Genomic DNA, 22,106 nt, shown 5'->3' with positions numbered 1-22,106 from the left:
GCTCTGCTTTTAGGATTGCACTGCTGACACTCAGATGTGTCTTTGGCTAACTGGCTGCTGGCAGATGTGAAATGCATCTAACTGTTCCCAAATTATAAAGAGGCACATTTGGCAAGGTTGACTTCCAACACGCCGGAAATAATGTCTTATGAAGTTGAAGTAGAAAAGAGCAAGAGTCCAGTAGCACCTTAAAGACTAACAAAATTTGTGGCAGGGGACAAGCTTTTGTGAGTCACTGCTCACTTCTTCAGATGCAGCTAGTAGGACGTGAGTCCATCTGTCCCCTGTATCTTGGAGAGAGGAGTGATTTCAGATACTGAATGACAATAGCAGGCGAATGACAATAGCAAGTGAATGACAGCAGCAGGCATGATTGGATTAGGTGTGATATGCAGAGGGGTAGGAGGCATGGAGAAATCAGCACCAGCACCGATAATGAGACAGGAAACCTAGGTCTGGATTCAGCCCAGGAGGATGCATTGGCTTGAGTTTCAGCAGTCTCTCTCTTTAATGCAGTTTCAGCAATTCAGCAGTCTTTCTCTCTAATCTCCCTTTGCAATTCCTTTGTAAGAGAACTACCACTCTTAGTCAGGTTAAAATGTCTCACCATTGGTTTCCGAATGTTGTGGTTTCTAATGTCAGACTTATGTCCGTTATGAAGTTGTGTTATCTGGATAGTGTGTGGCATGAAAAGTAAAGGATCTGATTAAACAGGTGCAAAAGCCATGTTCAGGAAAAGAAAGTGTGTGTGTGTGTGTGTGTGTGTGTGTGTGTGTGTGATATAGCAAAGTAATGTGTGAAGAAGCCCAGGGTGTTGAGTGTATTTTTAAGAATTTGTATGTGTAGTAAAAAACAGACCTCTTAAAGTGCCGGGGTTGGTGTGGCTCCCTGTTGGGTGGTTGCCTGGTGGCAACTTTGCAGTGTATTGTGTGAAATACCCTCAAGTCTTACCCCCAAAGGCTTGTTGTTACTGTTGGATTAAACACAGAATTTTGCAGTCTTCCTGTTGGACTAAGCAGCTGTTTAAAAGTCAGTGTCTGTGTTAGAGTAAAAAAAAAATCTTACACAGCGGTTTTGTACCATATCGTGTACAGTGGTGGTGGTGGAAAGCACCATTCAGCCATAACCGGCCCACGGTGACCCCATAGGGTTTTCAAGGCATGAGATGAACAGAAGTGATTTGCCTGGACTTCCCTGATGGTCTCCCCTCCAAGTACCAACAAGGGCGGACCCTGCTTCACTTCCACAATAGGGCTAGGCAAGGCCATCCAGGTCAGGGGGCACAACCTGTGCAGAAGGCTGGATTTCCTGTAATGCTAGGGCTTCCAATTCCCCCCAGGGGGCGGAATTCCCCCCGCTTTGGATCCCCGATATCCGCTCCCGCGGAATTGGGGCCCGGGGGAAACCCCACCCACGCATGCACGTCGCTTCCCTGTGACGTCATCACGCTGGGGCGGGGCATAGCCATTTGAGGGGAAAACTCTATGTTTTCCCCTCAAATGGCCATGCCCCGCCCAGCGTGATGACGTCACAGGGAAGCGACTTGCGTGCGGCGCGTGCGCGCTTTGCGCGCACACACACCCACCGGGAGACGACCCAAAGTCCCCCGCCGGGACAGGTAAGCACATTTGGCAACCCTATGTAATGCTTACAAGTAGAAGTCTGTGCCCAAATGTGCCGCTCTGAGACTCCTTTGGGCAGCGAAGGGCAGGGTATAAATCCAATCTCTTCTCTCTCTTCTTCTTGATGGTTTTGAAGATTGAGATAACTAGTGAAATCCACAATTCTCACCATTTTCATAATTGGCTCCAAAGCCCAGTCAACTCAAGCAACTATCCAGGATTGCAGCTCTACTAAACGTGGAAATACAGTTCCGCAGGGCTGCGAAAACGGAGCTCTTCCGTCAGGCATTTAGGTAAGGAGCTGTGTTACATCATCTTTGCCCTGTGCCAATTTTTCCAGCCTGAGCCCGTCAATAGTGGATGTAGCCATAACGCCATCGTTATGTTAATGGTTTTAATAATTTTATTGTGTAGCTGATATTGATTTTTATATTGTTATTTTAACTATTGTTTTTTTCTGTAAGCCGCCCTGAGCCTGCCTCGGCTGGGAGGGTAAAAATAAAAATAATAAATAAATAATAATAATAATAAATAAACTCTTGCCACAAGAACATAAGAAGAGCCCAAAAGAGATAATTGCTATTCATATGGAAAGTCTATTATCCATAACTGTTTCTAAAGTTTACTATAAATATTTTGGTTGGTTTGTTTATTTCTACCAGTGTTATATATGAGCTTAAATAATGAAAATAATTAATTATTAAGCTATTATGGAAGTAAGCAAGATAAGGCTGATGTAAGTGGGTTTCTCTTATCTCTTACATAATATTGATTATGAGTAAAGGAAGAGATTGGTAGGAGAAAAGCTCTTGCAGAAATTTATAGAAAATTAAGAAAAGAATAATATGACAGGAATAGTGTCTTAAAGGTACAAGAAAGTTGCTTGGATATGTTTCTGATTAATTTTGTACTGTTCATGGGATGGTGAAGATATTCAAATATATAAAGTTAAAAATAGAAACAAAACTCAGAGTCTTCAGACAAACAAAATTATTACAGTAAGATTTGCAAAAAGCTTAAAGGGGAAACTTTTCATGTAAATAATAATATTCACCTTTCCTTCCTCCTCTCCACAAATTTTCTATTTTTAACTTTATATATTTGAATATCCAATTAAAACGTTAGTCCTTCCATTTTAATCTTCACCATCCCATGAACAGTACAAAATTAATCAGAAACATATCCAAGCAACTTTCTTCTAGACCTGATAATTCTTGTAACTGTTGTGTTTGGACTTTAGTCATATTTTTCGTTAACATCTTTGTTTTGTTAAAATTAATTTTCAGTCCAGCAACTTGACCCATATTTCTGCAATGTTTCTAATAATTGCATAATGGAGTCTGATGGATTTTCTAAAATAAATACCAAGTCATCTGCAGATGCTTGCAATTTGTATTCTTCTCCTTTTATTTTAAGTCCTTTAATAAGAGTATCTTCTCTGATCATATCATTCAATATTTCAAGCACAAATGTAAATAATAATGGTGAAAGTGGGCACCCTTGTCTGGTTCCCTTTTGTATCTCAATATTTTGTGATACATCTCCATTAACAAGAACCCTTGCTTGTTGTTTTGTCTAAATTGTTCTAACCATTGTAAAAAATTCTTTGCCACATTGTGAAGTTAATAGTTCCAACATAAAGTTTCAATAGACATTATCAAAAGCTTTTTCAGCATCTAAAAAAATCAAGACCATCTGTTTCTCTGGGTGGGCTTCTAAGTATTCAGTTGGTAAGACTGATGTTTTCTGGCTGAGAGTTAGAGATAAATTGATCTATCTTCTGTTGTTTACCCTCTTTTAAGTTGATAGCCTCAGAGGCAGAGCGTCGATGCTTCCTGTTAGACATAAGGTCTAAATGTTCCTTCCCTTTGTTGTCAGTAGCCACCACTCCTTGCCACTGTAGCACTACAGATTCCTAAGTATTCAGTTACATTTCGTATAGTTCTTACATTGTTTCTGACCTGCTTGATCTTGATGAATTATTTGTAATAATACTCTTTTCAATTTTGTAGCCAAAATAGAGGCATAAATTTTATAATCCACATTTAATAATGAAATTGGCCTATAATTTTTAATTTCTTTCTCTTCTGCATTCTGTTTATGTATCAAAGTTATCAAAGTTGGTATTTCTTCTTCATTTATTATATTCTGTATTACAAGTTTTAAAGGTATTATCAGTTGATCTTCAAAGACTTGGTAGAATTCTGCCAGAAGGCCATCAGGACCTGGAGTCTTGCCTTTTTTTCTTTTTCTTTTGCTTTTTTTAATACTTCCGTTTATTCAGAAAAAGATATTGGATCATTTACATTTTTTCTTTGTTCTTCAGTAAATTTTTTACCATTGTGCTTTTTAAAAAAGTTTAATTTCCTCATGTGTGGCTTCTCTTTTTTGATATAACGTCTCATAGAAGGCTTCAATAATCTTTTTCAGGTCTTTAGGTAATTTTTTTTCTTTCCCTTCATCATCTCTCAAAATTTTTATATTTCTTTTTTTCTTTCCGTAATTTGTACGCTAGCCATCTAGTTGGTTTATTAGCATTTTCAGAATTTTGTTTTGCATACATAATTTTTTTGGCTATTTCTTGCATTAACAGACAATTAATTTGATGTTGTAGTAACTTTAATTTCACTCTTCTATCTTCAATTGAAGGGTCTTGTTTCATCTTTTCTTCCTGTTCCATGATTTGATTTATAATCCAAATAGTGTAAAGTATATTTAATTGACTTCATACAGTTGGTACAGTTCCAGATTAGAAATCCAAAGGGGGGGGGGCTTCAATAAAAACAAACATATTCCCAAGGGAAGCCACTTTTCCAAGTAGATCAACATTGTAATCCATTGGGGGGGGGTCTTCATAGTGTTCATACAGTTCCAAATTATAAATCCAGAAAGGACAAAACTTCAATAAAATAAAACTTATTCCAGGGGAAAGAAAGTAAATTTTCCAACTAGATCAGTATTGTAATCCACAGTCTAGTGTTGCAAAGCTATTAAATCTGTTAAGCAGTTTTGTTTTCAGACATCAAACCATTTCTCTTTCTTAGCCCACAAAATTATTTAAAAGCTCCTTTTCCAGTTCTCTTCAAAGCCGCTTCAAGGGAGGAGGGGGAAATCCCTTCACCCCTCTGCTCTTCTCAGGCTTTGTATTTAAAAAGTTTAAAGGGTTTAAAGTTTATATAGAAAACCTTCTAAGCTTGTCACATTCAGAGTACTCACAGTGTGGAAGTTGTTCTTTAGTTGCTTGTATGGGGTTTGTTGTTCTACCCTCATCCCGGCAGTCATGGCTCTGCTATTATGGCTGCCCACAGAAGCTCTCTCCTGGGTTGTGCTTCATGTTGACTCTGGACTCACCGCTGCTCATTTGCAGGTGATCTTGTATTCATTTTGGAAGAACCACAAACAACTATCACCCATCTTCTGAATTCTCTAAAAGAATATGGACAGATAGCAGGTCTGAAAATTAATTTTAAGAAAACAAAAAAACTAAAGACCAGATACAACAGTTACAAGAGATTTCTGGTACTGAAGTTCGGAAGAAAATAAAATACCTAGGGATAACCTTAACCAACAGATGCAGTTTGCTATTAAAAGACAACTATATGAAACTTCTGACTGAAATTAAAAAAGATTTGGAAAATTGGAAAAACAAGTATCTTTTATGGGAAGAATAGCTATTGTAAAAATGAATGGCTTACCTAGACTTCTTTTTTTATTCCAAACAATACCAATTTTAAGAAACCAACAGTATTTTAAAGAACTGGACAAATTGATCCGGCAGCTTGACTCTAGCTATACAAAAGATAAACAAACCAACTTCTATGAAAAGCCTACAGACCTGGACAAAACTCTATTCCATATAGATGAAAAATTTATAAAGGCATTTTTTTAATTTTATTTTTTATAAAGGCATTTTATACATTGTTAATAGACATGAAAATGCAAGACGAAGTAGTGAAATCTTCAATGATTAGATGGGCACAAAATATAGACCATAATATAGAATTAGACCAATGGGCAAATGAAAACTAATATAAAATTTACCAAAGCTATATCATACAAAGAAAATATATATTAAATGTTTTATAGGTGGCATAGAACACCAGATAGCTTAACAAAATATTATCCAAGTATGTCAAATGTATGCTGGAAGTGTAAACAAAATACTGACTGTTTTTTCATATGTGGTGGTCCTGTAATATAACTAAGAAATATTGGGCTTGGATACACAAGATATTACAAAAAATGTTAGAAACAACTGTACCATTTGTACCAGAATTGTTTTTATTAAATATTATTCCAGAAAGATTTTTAAAACTAGATGCTTACATGATTATACATGTGATAACTACGGCTAGGATTGTGTATGTAAAATGTTGGAGGAAAAGTCCCATCAAAAGAAGAAATAATCTACAAAAATTAGAAACGGCAGAGATGTACAAATTAACTTTACAATCACAAAATAAAAAAGAAATCTTTGGAAAAACATGGTCAAGATTTTATAAATGGATTGAGGTGTATCTGCAAAGATGCACAATATTACTATATACTGCATTTATCAAAATATTTTCTGGCGTATATAGGTTTAGGTGCATATAAGAAGGATATTATCTATGTAAAACAAAATTAGTTACAAACGAGTACATGCTCTTTGTTTGTTTAGTGCTAGTCTGTCTTGTATATTGTTTGTCTCTTTATTTGTAGAAAATTAATAAAAATCTATTTAAAAAAAACAAACCAGAAGTAGATGAACTGAAACGTGCAGTAAGAGCAAATAAAAACTATTTATTGTAAAGAGAGAGAGAGAGAGTCTGGAGTTAAGACCCTGGCATTGGGCTTCTCTTCGGGAAGCCCAATGGAGTTTGAGATCCTCTGAACCCCACTGAAAACCCGACGATCTGGCACAGCTACTTAGCAAGTTCCAGAGCCAACCGTTGCTGTGGCGCTGAAAACCGGAAGTCGCCATTTTTTCTCTTTTTGTGAGTGTGTGTGTGTGTGTGTGTGAGAGAGAGAGAGATGTTAGCGAGTATTCAAAACTGTAGCTGCCTACCTGCAATTCTGAGTGTTGTCTTTGTGGGGAAAAGCTTTACAGACTGTACAGCCGAGTGGTATAAATTGATCATTTATCATGGTCCTGTGCACTTTCTTTGAGAATGCAATGCATAAACAACTGTTCTCCTCCACAGGCTGCATGTACTTTAGGGCCTAAGCTCCCGACCTATACAATTATTGTGGGATTCTGAAATCGTCCGTAAGGGGAAACAAAGGACTTAACTAAACACATCATAAATGGTTTGTGAATAGTGGTTTTCAAATGGCGTGCTGTGGGGCCTTGTGCTTCCTCGGAAGGGATTCCTCAAGGAGAAACATTGGGTGAGGTTCCCAGAAGAGCAGCTTGCTAATTGTTGCTGACCGTCTTCTGCAAGGCACAGAATATGGGGGTGCTGAGGGCACTCCAGAGCATTCTCAGGTCCTTTTTTTAATTTATATTTATTTATTTATTTTGAGATTTATATCCCGCCCCATCCAGTATTCAGCTCGGGGCGGCTAACAGGCGGCAATGCCGAGGTTAAAATATACATATAACAACATAGTAAAAACAGATATCTATCATAAAATTGGTGCTATCATAGATTACATACAATTTACATCCAAGATGGACGACATCCCAAAACTGACGGCCAAGTTATTTCCTGCAGAAGCGCCAGGAAGAGTGTATCCCCCGCTCTGTTTGGGCGACATCTGCCCCTACTATGTGGGGCAGATGGTTGTAAAATCATTGGTGGTATAATGGCGGCGGCGGCTCCCCCTCAAAGGCCTGGCGGAAGAGCTCCGTCTTGCAGGCCCTGCGGAACTGCACTAGGTCCCGCAGGGCCCGAGTATCTTCCGGGAGCTCATTCCACCAGGTGGGAGCCGCCACCGAAAACGCCCTAGCCCTAGTTTGGGCCAGCTTTGCTTCCCGGGGGCCTGGAATTTCCAGGCGATGAAAATTCCCCGACCTCAGTGCTCTTGGGGGAACATGCGGGGAGAGGCGGTCCCTTAAGTAGGCCGGACCCAGGCCATTTAGGGCTATTAAAGGTGAGCACCAGCACTTTGAAACGAATCCGGTACGCTATAGGCAGCTAGTGCAGCGCTTGCAGCACCGGCCGGATGTGGTCCCGCCTGGAGAGGCCCATCAACAGCCTAGCTGCAGCATTCTGCACCAGCTGCAGCTTCCGGATTTTATTTTTGCCACCAAGTTGCAGATGACTTACGGTGTCCTAAGGTTTTCAAGGCAAGAGACATTCAGAGTTGGTTTGCCATTGCTTGCCTCTGCATTGTGACCCTGGCATTCCTTGGAGGTCTCCCATCCGAATTCTAGCCAGGGTTGACCCTGCTTAGCTTCTGAGATCTGATGAGATCAGGCCAGCCTGGGCTATCCAGGTCAGGGCTCTCAGATCCTGGGGAAGCCAAAAAGAGTTGGGGAGCAGCTTGAGTGATCTAAGCAGGTCCCATAACCCACTGCAAAATGCAAGGACACTAGATCACCATTCTGGAGTTCCAAGGTGGGCGGGCCAATATGGAACGGGGTCTCTGAAAGTAGCCCTGTTGTTGCTGTTTTTTTTTTAAGGGATGTTTTGTCTCTTCTTTACAGAGCGGTGCTTAGAGGATCACGAACTTGTTGTTCAAGTTGAATCCATGATGGGAAGTGAAAGTAAATTTTTATTCAGGAAGAATTATGCAAAATATGAATTTTTTAAAAATCCTGTGGTAAGTATTGCATGTCCTCATGTAAATTCACTCTGTGTGTGTGTGTATGTATTTGTCCAGGACAACAGATTTAGAGTTTGCACACAATTAAAATCCATCTTGGCGTTAAAGGATAAAGTTTGGTGTCGTGGTTAAGTGCGCAGGCTCTAATCCGGGAGAACCGGGTTCAATTCCCCACTCCTCCACTTGCAGCCGCTGGATGACCTTGGGCAAGCCATAGTTCTGGCACAGTTGTTCTTGAAAAAGAGCAGGCCAAGAAAGAGCTCTCTCAGCCCCAGCTACCTCACAGGGTGTCTGTTGTGGGGAGGGGAAGGGAAAGGAGTTTGTAAGCTGCTCTGAGACTCCGAGTGAAGGGTGAGGTATACATCCAATCTCCTCCTCCTCCTCCTCTTCTTCTTCCTCTTCCTCTTCTTCTACTTCCTCCTCCCTCCTCCTCCTCCTCCTCTTCTTATTAATAATAACCCTAAATCAATATGGAGCTCCTCATTCCCTGAGTCCCTCTCCCTCCCAAGGCCTCAGAATTAGAGTTGCCAGTTCTGGGTTGGGGAAAGACCTGGGGTTTTGGGGGTGGTGCCTGGGGGAGGGGGAGGGCAGGAGCCTCAGTGTGATCCGATGCTGTAGAGTCCATCCTCCAAAGCAGCCATTTTCTCCAGGTTATGTCAGCTGTGCTGCCATGGGGATTGGGATGGTCAGACAGCGTCAGTGTAATTGCTCTTGCATTCCTTTCTGTGCTTCGTGCTGAAACGCTTATCTGTAAAGACGTGCAGGTGGGAGTTGTGGTGTCTGCCTTTTCCAGGGAGCCGTGGGAGAATACGAGTTCCCAGCTTTGGCTAGAAACAGTTTGCAAGCTTTATCCTGCGCGCGGGAGGGTGCCTAATTGGCCAGCGCAGTGGGGGGGGGGAGTGCATACGAATACCCTATATCTTATTATGTCCAAGGGGCAACTGCCATTTTTAACAGTGACTATCACACCAACCAAGTCATCTTAAGTTACAATGTAATTATAGACTCTAAGACTTCTACCCTGTGTCTGTAAGGTTTTTGTTGAGATTTATGATTTAAGTTCACCAAGATAATTTTGCATCCAATTATAAAATCTTGCTCATTTTCTTTCAAAGTTCCCCTTCTTGTTTTTTGTGTAATTGTAAAGTTAATTTGTCCATTTCTGCTGCATCTAACAGCCAGAAAATTAGTTCTTCCTTTGTCGGTGTCTTCTTTTTCCTCAGATCATTGCCCCCCCCCCCCTGCACTGGTTATAGTAAGGGGTCTGACTCTGCCCACAAGACTCCAGCTTTTCAATATGGTTGTAGCATCATGGAATGAATATACAGGAAAGCCATTCCCGTGGCATTTCCATAAAATGTTGTTGTTGTTTTTTAAAGGGATCAGATGCTCCCTAATGCCAAACTATCTCTCCCCCCCCCTCCCCCGGTCCCTCCACAGAACTTTTTTCCGGAGCAGATGGTTGCTTGGTGTCAGCAGTCCAATGGTTGTATTCCACAGTCACAACTTTTGCAGGTATTGTAAGCATGCATGTTACAGCCGAGCTTGGCGTCTCTCCCATGTGAAGCAAAGGACGTGATACGTGATTCTGAATAGATCTGTGGGGTGGGGAGAGGGGATACTTTTTGAAGACCGGTGGCTACTAAAGAAATGCCGTACGAGTCTTTAAATGAATCTTGGCCCTTGTATTGAAAGTCTGTTGGGCGCGAAGAGGTAGGTGCATTCTACCATTGCACGTTTCTGGCTTCTGTTATAAAGAAAGGATAATAAAAATCAGGTGATGGGAAAGCCGTCGGTTCTTCTAGAGCAGTGGTTCTCAACCTGTGGGTCGCGACCCCTTAGGGGGTCAAACGACCTAAGGGTCGCTTAAGACCATCGGAAAATTTGTAACAATGAAAATACATCCTGCATATCAGATATTTACATTACGATTCATAACAGTAGCAAAATTACAGTTATGAAGTAGCAACGAAAATAATTTTATGGTTGGGGGTCACCACAGCATGAGGAACTGTATTAAAGGGTCGCAGCATTAGGAAGGTTGAGAACCGCGGTTCTAGAGGCTGGCAAACCCATATATTTTAATAGTGTGTCTCTCTGGCTCAAAGACAGAGCATCTGCTTGGCGTGCAGAAGGTCCCAGGTTTAATCTCCAGCGTCTCCATTTAAAGGGATCTGTTGGTAAGTGGTGAAAGACCTCAGCCTGAGACCATGGAGAGTCACTGCCAGTCTGAGTATTGACCCTGATGGACCAGTGGCACTGACCTTGATGAACCAATGGCCTGAATTCATTGTGTGACCATAACAAAGGTTTGGGGAAGGGCCATGGCTCGGTGGAAGAGGTCCCAGGTTCAATCCCCAGCATCTCCAGTTAAAAGAATGAGGCAGTAGTTGATGTGAATGACCTCTGCCTGCGACCCTGGAACACCACTGCCAGTCTCAGTAGATAGGAAGGCAGCTTCCTGTGTGTTTCCTGTGTATGTGTGTTTCCAGGTTTCCTGAGGCTCGGGCCTTCAGGACTTGGTAAAGGAAAGGGACCTTCCAGTTGTGCCTTTTGAAGAAGAGGATGGAGCTTGGTGACAACACAAAGAGAGAGAGAGAGAGAGAGAGAGAGAGAGAGAGAGAGAGAGAGAGAGAGAGATCTCACACCGTTCTTACAAACTGACCTTCAGGGCAGGAGTATTCCCCTCTTTTCCTGTGTGTTTCCAAAAAAAATTTTTTTTAACTTTTAATCTTTATTTGATACAAGCAACTACATATAATGTCAGAAATATACCCTGTTTCCCCGAAAATAAGACCTACCCCAAAAATGAGCCCTAGCAGTATTTCTATGCATTTGTGGTATAAGCCTGTGTCTTCTTGAGAAAAAATAAATACAAGACAGTGTCTTATTTTCGGGGAAACATGGTAGCTTAACTGGAACATGTGATAAAACTGACATAACAGACAGTGTAGATACGATATTAACAAAAAAAACCCCCAGTTTGATTAAAAAAACTTAATATGAAACATCTCATGAAATGCATCAATACAGCAGGTTTATAGTATCCAAAATCAGTCCCCTACAATTAAATGAAATTACATTTAAATCATTCACTTTTTTGTTTAAAATCAAAGTGCAATCAAGAATAGAGAAGAACTCATTGTTTCCAAAATTCGATGGATGTTCTTTTGTGTGCTTTGTCGTGGAGTGCGCTACCTGGCGTCCCCAGGTCACCGTTGAATTCAATAATCCAATTGCACCCTGGTGAAGTCCCACTGCAGTCACCACACAGACTCAGTTTTAGTGGTTAACTATGTACAGTGAAGTTTATTTACAGAACACAGCTCTCACCGACAAAATGCTTCGCCAGACAGTCAACATCCAAATCAGCACACAATGTATAGAACACACATAGTTCTATACATTGACTAACCAATCATATTGCTGCTGAGTCACTCAGATAAGAGATCAGCATTGCACCAGCCAGAACTGGTTTGCTCTGGTCTCCTGGACTGACAGTCATTTGACACCTGTCACAATAGATTGGCATGATCTATTTACACAGTTACACATGCATCACACATGCTGAATACTTATGCATTCCAACATGCTTCTGTTCGTGTTGTAGTCTTGGCTGCACCAGGGTCCTGTGTTTATGATCTGCTGTGGAGATGTGGAATATAGTTGGAGGCAGGGCTCTAGTCGGGGGGGAGCTCTCAGGTACGGAGCTCCGGAAGAGAACCTCTAGGGGGCGGGGCGGTCACGTGGTGAAGCCCCGCCCCCCTCTTTACCCCGCCCTCTGCTTCGATCCTCATTCCGTTTGGGAATGAGGATGAAGCAGGAGGGTAAGTAGCCGGGCCTTCTGACACACTTCCGGTGATGTCAGGGGGTGTGGCCTTCTGTCACTTCTGGTGATGTCAGGGGGCGTGGCATATGCAAATAAGTTATGCTAATGAGTTATGCTAATGAGCTCCGGCAGCTCTTTTTCTACAACAAGACCCCTGGTTGGAGGTTACAAGTGAGATTGTCCTCCTGTCATCTGCGTATGTTTATGAGTGAGAAAACTGTGGATTGATCAAACTGGAGTTAACAGTGATGTAAACAAGTCCCAACAAACTGGGGTTTCTTAGCTGACAGCTGAAGGCGGACAGCTTCACAGGGAAGATGGCCTGCTCTTTGCTCCCCAGCAGGAAGGACAAGTTTCAGATACAACTTGAGTTCATACACGATCTGGGACTTGTCATTTACAACTGGTCGACTCACCACAGTGACCATGTTGTCTGAACGGAACCAGACTCTTTGGGAGGCACTTCCACACATTACGTTTTGGGCATTCACCACAAAGAAAAAGTAGTGTGTGAGTGCAGTGAAAAGATATGGTTCCCGGCAGGGCTATTTTTGGGCAGGAACGCACAGGAACGGAGTTCCGGCTGGCTCCCAAGTTGGCCACGCCCAGCAGGAACTCATTAGCATAATAAGCCACACCCAACAGCAGAAACTCATTAGGATTGGCTACATTAGGTGTGTGTGGCCTAACATGCAAAGGAGTTCCTGCTACAAAAAAGCCCTGGGTTTTGACAAGAAACAAGGTAAACAGAATAAGAAGCAAAAGGTGGGTGTGGCTGGATAACCACACTTCTGATAACATGGGGGTGCAGCCTAATGTGCTAATGAGCTGTGCTGTCAGGGGTGTGGCCCAATATGCTAATGAGTTCCTGCTGTTGGGTGTGGCCTATTATGCTAATGAGTTCCTGCTGGGCTTTTTCTACAAAAAGAGCCCTGGATCACTTCTCGGGGTTCAGTGACTAGCCAGAACCCACAGTTGGCCCTTGGTATCAAACCCTAGTAGGCGCAGGCCTTATTTCAGCCCACTATCTGTACAAATCCTGTCCTTTAGGTTGCGATGGCTGTCCTTGAACCACTTCTTATCCTATTTGTAGTAATCAGTTTCTGGGAGTGAGGGGGGATTTGGTCAGGAAACTCCACTTTTATGTTAGATTATTTTGACTCCATTTCATGAGGTGGTTTGCTGATAATTTGGGGAATCCTCACCAAGCCAAACGCTGTCTGATGATTGCTGTTGCATCCATGTGTTTACTGTAATTGTAGAATTCAGTGTCTTCATTTAATCTCCAACAGAATTTTTTAAACTCCAGTAGCTGTCCTGAAATTCAGGGGTTCTTGCATGTGAAAGAACTGGGGAGGAAGTCGTGGAAGAAGCTGTATGTTTGTCTGAGGAGATCTGGACTCTATTGCTCTACGAAAGGATCTTCAAAGGTAATTTTATTTAGGTTAATTAATACAGGGTGTGTGTTTTTAGACTTATGAGCCGCCACTGCTTATTTGGGAGCTCTTCGGGCTGGGCCAGGGCACAATCTAATGGGAAGTTCTCCTCTTCCAGTGAAACAAAAAAATGAGTACATTGGGCTGGATCCGACCTTCTGTCAGGAGATGCTGCTTTCTGCTGGGGAGGGGCTGTGACTCAGTGGCAGGGCTTCTGCTTGGCATGCAAAAAGTCCCAGGTTCAGCCCTCGGCATCTCCAGTTGGAAGGATGAAGTAGACCAAGGGTCTTACTCAGTAAAGGCAGGTTCATTTAGGGAGAAGACCATAGTTTAGTGGCAGAGCACCTGCTTGGCAGGCAGAAGGTCCCAGGTTCAGTCCTCAGCATCTCCATTTGAAACGATGAGGTCCCAGGCTCAATCCTCGGCATCTCCATTTGAAAGGATGAGGTCCCAGCAGGTTCAGTCCTCGGCCTCTCCAGTTGAGAGGATGAGGTCCCAGCAGGTTCAATCCTTTGCATCTCCATTTGAAAGGTTGAGGTCCCAGCAGGTTCAGTCCTCGGCCTCTCCAGTTGGGAGGATGAGGTCCCAGCAGGTTCAATCCTTTGCATCTCCATTTGAAAGGTTGAGGTCCCAGCAGGTTCAGTCCTCGGCCTCTCCAGTTGAGAGGATGAGGTCCCAGCAGGTTCAATCCTTTGCATCTCCATTTGAAAGGTTGAGGTCCCAGCAGGTTCAGTCCTCGGCCTCTCCAGTTGGGAGGATGAGGTCCCAGCAGGTTCAATCCTTTGCATCTCCATTTGAAAGGTTGAGGTCCCAGCAGGTTCAGTCCTCGGCCTCTCCAGTTGAAAGGATGAGGTCCCAGGTTCAATCCTCGGCATCTCCATTTGAAAGGTTGAGGTCCCAGCAGGTTCAGTCCTCGGCCTCTCCAGTTGAAAGAATGAGGTCCCAGGTTCAATCCTCAGCATCTCCATTTGAAAGGTTGAGGTCCCAGCAGGTTCAGTCCTCGGCCTCTCCAGTTGAAAGGATGAGGTCCCAGGTTCAATCCTTTGCATCTCCATTTGAAAGGTTGAGGTCCCAGCAGGTTCAGTCCTTGGCCTCTCCAGTTGAAAGGATGAGGTCCCAGGTTCAATCCTCGGCATCTCCATTTGAAAGGTTGAGGTCCCAGCAGGTTCAGTCCTTGGCCTCTCCAGTTGAAAGGATGAGGTCCCAGGTTCAATCCTCGGCATCTCCATTTGAAAGGTTGAGGTCCCAGCAGGTTCAGTCCTTGGCCTCTCCAGTTGAAAGGATGAGGTCCCAGGTTCAATCCTCGGCATCTCCATTTGAAAGGTTGAGGTCCCAGCAGGTTCAGTCCTTGGCCTCTCCAGTTGAAAGGATGAGGTCCCAGGTTCAATCCTCGGCATCTCCATTTGAAAGGTTGAGGTCCCAGCAGGTTCAGTCCTTGGCCTCTCCAGTTGAAAGGATGAGGTCCCAGGTTCAATCCTCGGCATCTCCATTTGAAAGGTTGAGGTCCCAGCAGGTTCAGTCCTTGGCCTCTCCAGTTGAAAGGATGAGGTCCCAGGTTCAATCCTCGGCATCTCCATTTGAAAGGTTGAGGTCCCAGCAGGTTCAGTCCTTGGCCTCTCCAGTTGAAAGGATGAGGTAGACGAAGACTCAGTAGAAGAGAGCCTCATTTAGGGAAGGGGCTGTGGCTTAGTGGTAGAGTGCCTGCTTGGTGTGCAGAATGCTCTAGGTTCAACCTGGACATCTCCAGTTAAAAGGATCAGTTAGTAGGTGATGTGAAAGACCTGTACCTAAGACCCCAGAGAGCTGCTGCCAGTCTGTGTGGGGAATACCGATCCTAATGGACAAATGGTCATATTCAGTATAAGGTGGCTTCGTGCTCATTTATTTTCCAGCAACCCTTTCAACCTTAGTAAAATTGACTCTTGGAGTTGCGGGACCCCAAAGGCTAAGAGCCACGAAGGGCTGGAGAGCTGCTGTGGGAACGGGGATGAAATTGCCCTTCCTGTTTCTTCTTATCCCTGACTGCAGAAATCAGCTTTCCCGGAGTCAGGAGTGGCATATGGCAAAGATCTTGTGCTCATAGCTCGTGTAATCCAGCCTGTTAAATGGATTTGATGTGTGGACACCTGGTTGGTAATACAATACAGTCAAAATTAAAACTTTTTTCAGATAGAAAGATCTTTGCAGTTTGCAGAGTGCCAGCTAAACAGCTTTCCCAAGGAAAGGTATTCCTCAGCAGAGACTAGCCCATGCCGAGCTGCATTCCCGAAGGGTTAGAAATTAGATGTGCCGTGAGTGAGATTCCTATAGCAGAAGTGCTTCTCTTAGGTGAGCCCAGGGTAAACTGGGTAGGTCGGGTTTGGGAAGTGTTGATTATGTGCCTAGCATCAGCAACTTGATACCTATTTGGCGGGGAATTACTGTATATAAAGTATAAGGTCGGTTTGTTCAGGTCTATCTTGATGGGTTTGTTTTCTTTTCTTTTATGGCCTATATGTTGGATGATTTCATACTTCCCAACCTGTGGTTCGGGGTGCAAAAGTGGGTCACGAAGCCTCTGAAAGTGGGTCGCAGGCCAGCCCTCCCTAATGGTCACCCCTTCCCTTTCTGTTGCTCTCTTTTGTATCTTGGAAAACAAGATCTGACCCTGGAAACAGTATCTTCCATGTCATACGATAGTTGGTATTTTTTCTTCATTGTATACATGTTGATCAAGTGAAACATGTCCTGGTAGTGGATAGTAGAGTCCACTACCAGGACATGTTTCACTTGATCAACATGTATACAATGAAGAAAAAAAACCCAGTATGTGCCAGCTGCACTTAAAGCCTTCAATGCTAAAACTGGAGGTCAGTTACTGTATGGGGTACCCCTCTGGATTGACTCAATGGACATTTCAGTTGAACGAGTCCACTCTACCTTTTTGCGAAAGATCATGGGGGTACCTATGTGTGTTCCATATGCTGCTTTGTGTTTGGAGTGTGGTCAGAACTTGCTGGCTACTAAAGCATGGATCCACATGATTAAATTTTGGTTACGACTCCGTTTTAACTCTGACCCCTTCAGTTATATGTACCAACTACATTCGGAATCTGATAATTCCAGATGGCTATCTTACATCGAAGCCAAAATAAGTTCCCTGAATTTGTCCCTAGAATCCTTATATATGCTTTCTGAATCTGAGGCCTTTTTAAAAAATAAAATCTAGTTTATTGGGATCAGAGCTACAAACTCTTTATAGCCTGGCTAACAGAACCTGTTCTCCCTTACATCTGGGGATTATTCCTAATACAAATCTTCCAGCAGTATACCTCTATCAACTCATAGCTCCAAATTTGCGTAGAGCCATATCCTTGGCTAGATTTAATGTTCTTCCTTCAGCTATTTTATCTGGCAGATTCCAAGGGATTCCCTATCCTAGCAGGTGCTGTCCTTGTAGGAAGGATTGTGTTGAAACTGTTGCCCATGTTCTCTTCCAGTGCCCTCTCTATTTGGCGTCCCGTCGGGATCTTCTATATCCCATATTAGGCCATTTTTTTGAGTCCCCTGATGATTTTAAGCTTCTTTTCTTTCTCGATAACACAGACACAGAAATAACTGAAATAGCAGCAAAGTTTCTCTGCAGTGCCATGGCCCCACGGCCTGATAAATGATATGATGAATTAGGTTTTTCTTTATGATGATACTCTGTGATGTTACTCAGCAATTTTAATTTGACTCTGTGTGTACTTAGATTACTGTATTTTTATTTATATGCCAATAAAAGGCTTTGGATTGGATTGGGATAGTAGAGTGCTCTTCTTAGACTCTTAGGGGGGATTAGAGGGAGTAAAAGATCACGCAAAGTGATGGTATCGCTTTACCATCACTTGTTAGACCTCAACTAGAGCATTGTGTTCAGTTTTGGGCACCACAATTTAAGAAGGACATAGACAAGCTGGAATGTGTCCAGATGGTGAAGGGTCTGGAGACCAAGCCCTGTGAGGAAAGGTTGAAGGAGCTGGGTATGTTTAGCCCGGAGAGGAGACGACTGGGAAGTGATATGATAACCATCTTCAAGTACTTGAAGGGCTGTCATATAGAGGATGGTGTGGAGTTGTTTTCTGTTGTCCCAGAAGGTTGGATCAGAACCAGTGGGTTGAAATTAAATCAAAAGAGTTTTTGGCTAAACATTAGTCAGTGGAACAGGCTTCCTCGGGAGGTGGTGGGCTCTCCTTCTTTGGAGGTTTTCAAACAGAGGCTGGATGGCCATCTGACAGCAATGCAGATTCTGTGAACTTAGGCAGATCGTGAGAGGGAGGGGCAGGAAGGGTTGCCTCAGTGCTTAGTTCTCGTGGCCCTTTCTTACATGCCCAGGGAAATGCTGATCGCCACTTTGGGGTCAGGAGGCAATTTTTCTCCAGGCCAGTTTGGCTGGAGGTCTGTCAGCTATGCTGCCATGGGGGTTGGGATGGTCAGACAGCGTCAGTGTAATTGCTCTTGCATTCCTTTCTGTGCTTCGTGCTGAAATGCTTATCTATAAAGACGTGCAGGTGGGAGTTGTGGTGTCTGCCTTTTCCAGGGAGCTGCGGGAGAATACGAGTTCCCAGCTTCGGCTAGCAACAGTTTGCAAGCTTTATCCCGCGCACGGGAGGGTGCCTAATTGGCCAGCGCAGTGGGGGGGGTGCATACGAATACCCTATATCTTATTATGTCCAAGGGGCAACTGCCATTCTTAACAGTGACCATGTTAATGCATCTATAGCTCTTCAATAAATGTATTACCTTTCCTGAAAGCGTGTACTATGTTGTTGGCTGTGGGTTCTGACAAGGTCCTGGAGGTCTTTTGTCATCTTCTGGGCATGGAACAGGGGTCACTGGCAATGTTCCCCCTAAGCTGTGGAAAAGTTTGTTCTGGAGCCCCATCCTTCCTGAGCTAAGACAAAAATTTGTGAGCCGGAGGCTAAAAAACTGTGAGCTAGCTCACACTAACTCAGCTTAGAGGGAACACTGGTCACTGGGTGTGTGTGTGTGGGGGGGAGGCCTTTGTGAATTTCCTGTGTTGTGCAGGGGGTTGGACTAGATGACTCTGGAGGTCCCATCCAACGCTATGATTCTAAGGTGGTCAAAGGCTGGAATGTAAGCTCCATATGCAAAGGTTGTGTATGTTGGAATGTCCCTTGCCTGGGGTTCACAGTGGGGGGCATCTGCACCCTTTGTGCGATGTCTGTTGGTTTCTCAGAAACATCTGCTAAGCCCCTGTAGATAGTGGAACGCTGAACTAGAAGGGTGCCAAGGTCACGGTTTGCCTCGGGTGCCAGAAAACCTCGGGCCAGCCCCGGATGGGTCACCCTGCCAAGTAAATTTGGACCTGCAGGTCACCGTACCAAACAGGTCGGAAAGTGCTGGGATGATCTAATAGTTCAGGTCCTTGCATAATTTTAAGCCGTTGGAATGGAACCATTTATAATGTACTTTTACTGCCCTCTTGTGTTCGCCTTTTCTTTTCTTTTTTTAAACTTCTGGAGACTCATACGTGATGAACTGGACATGCTTTTCACGGGTTGAGGTTTGTCTTTTAATCGCTGTCAAACATTCCCACAGGAACCAAGGCACCTGCAGCTGTTAGCTGACCTCGAAGACAGCAATATCTTCTCATTGATAGCCGGCAAGAAGATGTACAGTGCTCCAACGGATTATGGGTTTTGCATAAAGGTAATTCTTTACGTATGGGGAGGCGTTCATCCCAAAGCAGATGTGATCAAAGCTGGAAAAGCACTGTCGTTTATTTATTTATCTATCTATTTATTTAATTTGTACCCTGCCCTCCCCACCTCGGCAGGCTCAGGGCGGCTTACAGGTTATATATATAAAAACGGGGTTCGTTACCTGCAGGAGCAGAGCTCCGGCAGTAAAGAGCCCAGGGGGCGGGCACCTGCAACAAGCCCCACCCCCTGCTCCCAGCAGCCCTCAGTCAGAGCAAGAAGCAGCCAGGTAAGCTGCAGAGCCCCCCCCTACCCCCCGGGCCCCTGGTCCAAAACAGTCCAGTGGCACCTTTAAGACCAAGTTTTATTCAGGTACAAGCTCTCCCTCCTCTGTGAGGACAGATCTGCACGTTCCCCCGCCCCCAATAGCTAGCAATCCAAAACAGTCCAGTGGCGCCTTTAAGACCAAGTTTTGTTCAGGTACAAGCTCTCCCTCCTCTGCGAGGACAGATCTGCACGTTCCCCCGCCCACAATAGCTAGCAATCCAAAACAGTCCAGTGGAGCCTGAGCGGTGGGTGTTGCCTTCTGACACACTTCCGGTGATGTCAGGGGGTGTGGCATATGCAAATGAGTTATGCTAATGAGTCATGCTAATGAGCTTCTGCACCTCTTTTTCTACTAAAGGACCCCTGTATAAAAACAACAAATGAGTTAAAAAACACAGCATTTAAATAAGTAAAAAAAAACATATAAAATCATGTGCCAGTAACAGATGTCAAAGTACTAAAAAAGGGTGGCGGTGTACTCTCAGCATCCAGACGGTGAGCCGCTACTGGAGTCTGGGATCCTGCCAAGCTGTTGGACATTAAATTAAATCGGTGCTGATTAATATTACAACTCCATATGGGGGGGGGTCTCATGTACTTTGTAAGAAATGTAAAATTAAAGTTTGAGTTATACCCTGGATACGTTGCCGCCATCCTTGAGGTCAGATCGGGAAAGGTGATCCAAAGTCTCCACGATTTATTTATTTAATTCACACCCCGCCCCAGTGTTCCCTCTAAGCTGAGTTAGTGCGAGCTGGCTCACAGTTTTGTAGCCTCCGGCTCACACATTTTTGTCTTAGCTCAGGAAGGAGGGCTCCAAAGCAAACGAATGTATGCAGTAGCCAAAGCACTTGTTCACGACTTTAATGCCAGTAGCTCACAAAGTAGAACTTTTGCTCACAAGACTCCACAGCTTAGAGGGAACATTGCCCCGCCCTATCCCACAAGCGGGCTCAGGGCGGCTTACAACATAAAGCCCATAATCCATAAAAACAATACAACCATAAAACAATAGATGGCGCGATAGGCAGTAACAAAAACCCATGCCTCGTACGAGACAGAAATGGCTACCCCAGGAAACTCCAGTGCCCGAGTAGCAGCCAAAGCAGCAGGGCACTGGGGAAGGGCCATGAACAGGGGAAGCCAGAATGGCCGAATGTCCACTGCCTCACCCAAAGGCCCGGCGGAACTGCTCCGTTTTACAGGCCCTGCGGAACTGTAGTAAGTCCTGCAGGACCCTGATCCCGAGTGGGATCGTGTTCCACCAGGTTGGGGCAAGGGCCGAAAGAGCCCTCGGCCTGGATGAGGCTTAGTGGACGTCCCTTGGGTTGCGGATCACCAGGAGGCGCTGGTCGGAGGAGTGTAGAGCTTTCCAGGGCTCATACGGAGAGAGGTGGTTGGGGAGGTGTGATGGCCCCAGGCCACCATAGGGATTTAAACCTTGAACCGGATCCGGTATTCGAGCGGCAGCCAGTGCAGTTGGCACAACACCAGCTGAACGCACGCCTGCAGAGGCGTCACCGTCCGCAGGCGTGCCGCCGCATTCCGCACTAGTTGCAGTTTCTGGATCAGGCTCAAGGGTAGCTCCGCATAGAGCGAGTTACAGTAATCCAACCTAGGAACTACTGTTGCATGGATCTCTGAAGCTGAGTCCGGGTGTGTGTGTGTGAGATGGGGAACCTGTTGCCTGACTAGCCAAAGGTGATACAAGGTCGATCTGGTGGCCAAAGTGACCCTGGGCCTCCATAGAGGATTGGAACCAAGGTCTTTGGTCCCCGGTCAGGCTTCCGTGGCTGGCGTCAACACAACCCACCATGTGCTCTTGCGTCATGACAGCTCCTCCCACTGCACTTCTGTATGGCGCATTGTGGAAGCATGGTCTGTCTGCAAGGAAATGTGGAAGAGAGCCCAAGCGTGGCTCTTCATTGTGGTCTTTTCCTCCCAAACTGTGGCATAATGTTCTGTGGTGGTCTTCCCACGCAACGGGTCCCGGGCAATCATTTTGAAAAGGGGAAACCTCTTGGGGCCTTCATCAAGTGACAGGAACAGAAATACCCGGGTGGGATTTTTGCTCTTGCCCAGTAAGCACGGAGAGCAGGGGCAGATCGGCTGTTGAGGCCACTGGGAGCGAGCGGATGGCCTGGAGGGACACAGACCATGCCAGGGTTGTTCTGGCCCCAAGTGAGTGGCAGCCGTCCTCCTCACATGTGCTGTCTCTGTGAGCTGGTAGCCCGGGCGCCACGCAGGGCAGGCAAGGAGACACACAGGCTTGCTAAGCCCTGTGCTGGGTGAGGAAGAAGGTGCGGGACCGACACGGGCAGGGCTTTCTCCTTCCTTCCCTCCTTTGGAGAGTAGGGGTTAGGACAGGGTGGGGCCGGGCCCTTTTCCTGGGCCATTTGCCCTTCCCCGTCCACCCCTGGTGGAAAGCCGGTGCGGAAGACCGTGAGCCAAGAAGTCC

General features: G+C 44.7%; 1 protein-coding gene across 1 annotated transcript in view; it reads left to right on the top strand.

Annotated features, from left to right (window-relative positions):
- Positions 1-22,106, top strand: part of GRB10 (growth factor receptor bound protein 10) — a 202,510-nt gene that overhangs the window by 160,873 nt on the left and 19,531 nt on the right. The window contains exons 7-10 of the mRNA XM_015424873.1: positions 8,254-8,369; positions 9,813-9,887; positions 13,494-13,631; positions 19,221-19,331. Of these exons, the coding sequence (XP_015280359.1) occupies positions 8,254-8,369; positions 9,813-9,887; positions 13,494-13,631; positions 19,221-19,331 (440 nt within the window). The remainder of the gene's footprint in view (positions 1-8,253; positions 8,370-9,812; positions 9,888-13,493; positions 13,632-19,220; positions 19,332-22,106) is intronic.

The sequence above is a fragment of the Gekko japonicus genome, unplaced genomic scaffold (assembly GCF_001447785.1).
Source record: "Gekko japonicus isolate JY-2015 unplaced genomic scaffold, Gekko_japonicus_V1.1 scaffold1220, whole genome shotgun sequence".
Classification (NCBI taxonomy): domain Eukaryota; kingdom Metazoa; phylum Chordata; class Lepidosauria; order Squamata; family Gekkonidae; genus Gekko; species Gekko japonicus.
Note: the sequence above shows the minus strand (reverse complement) of the source record. Positions and strands in the feature narration are given on the sequence as shown.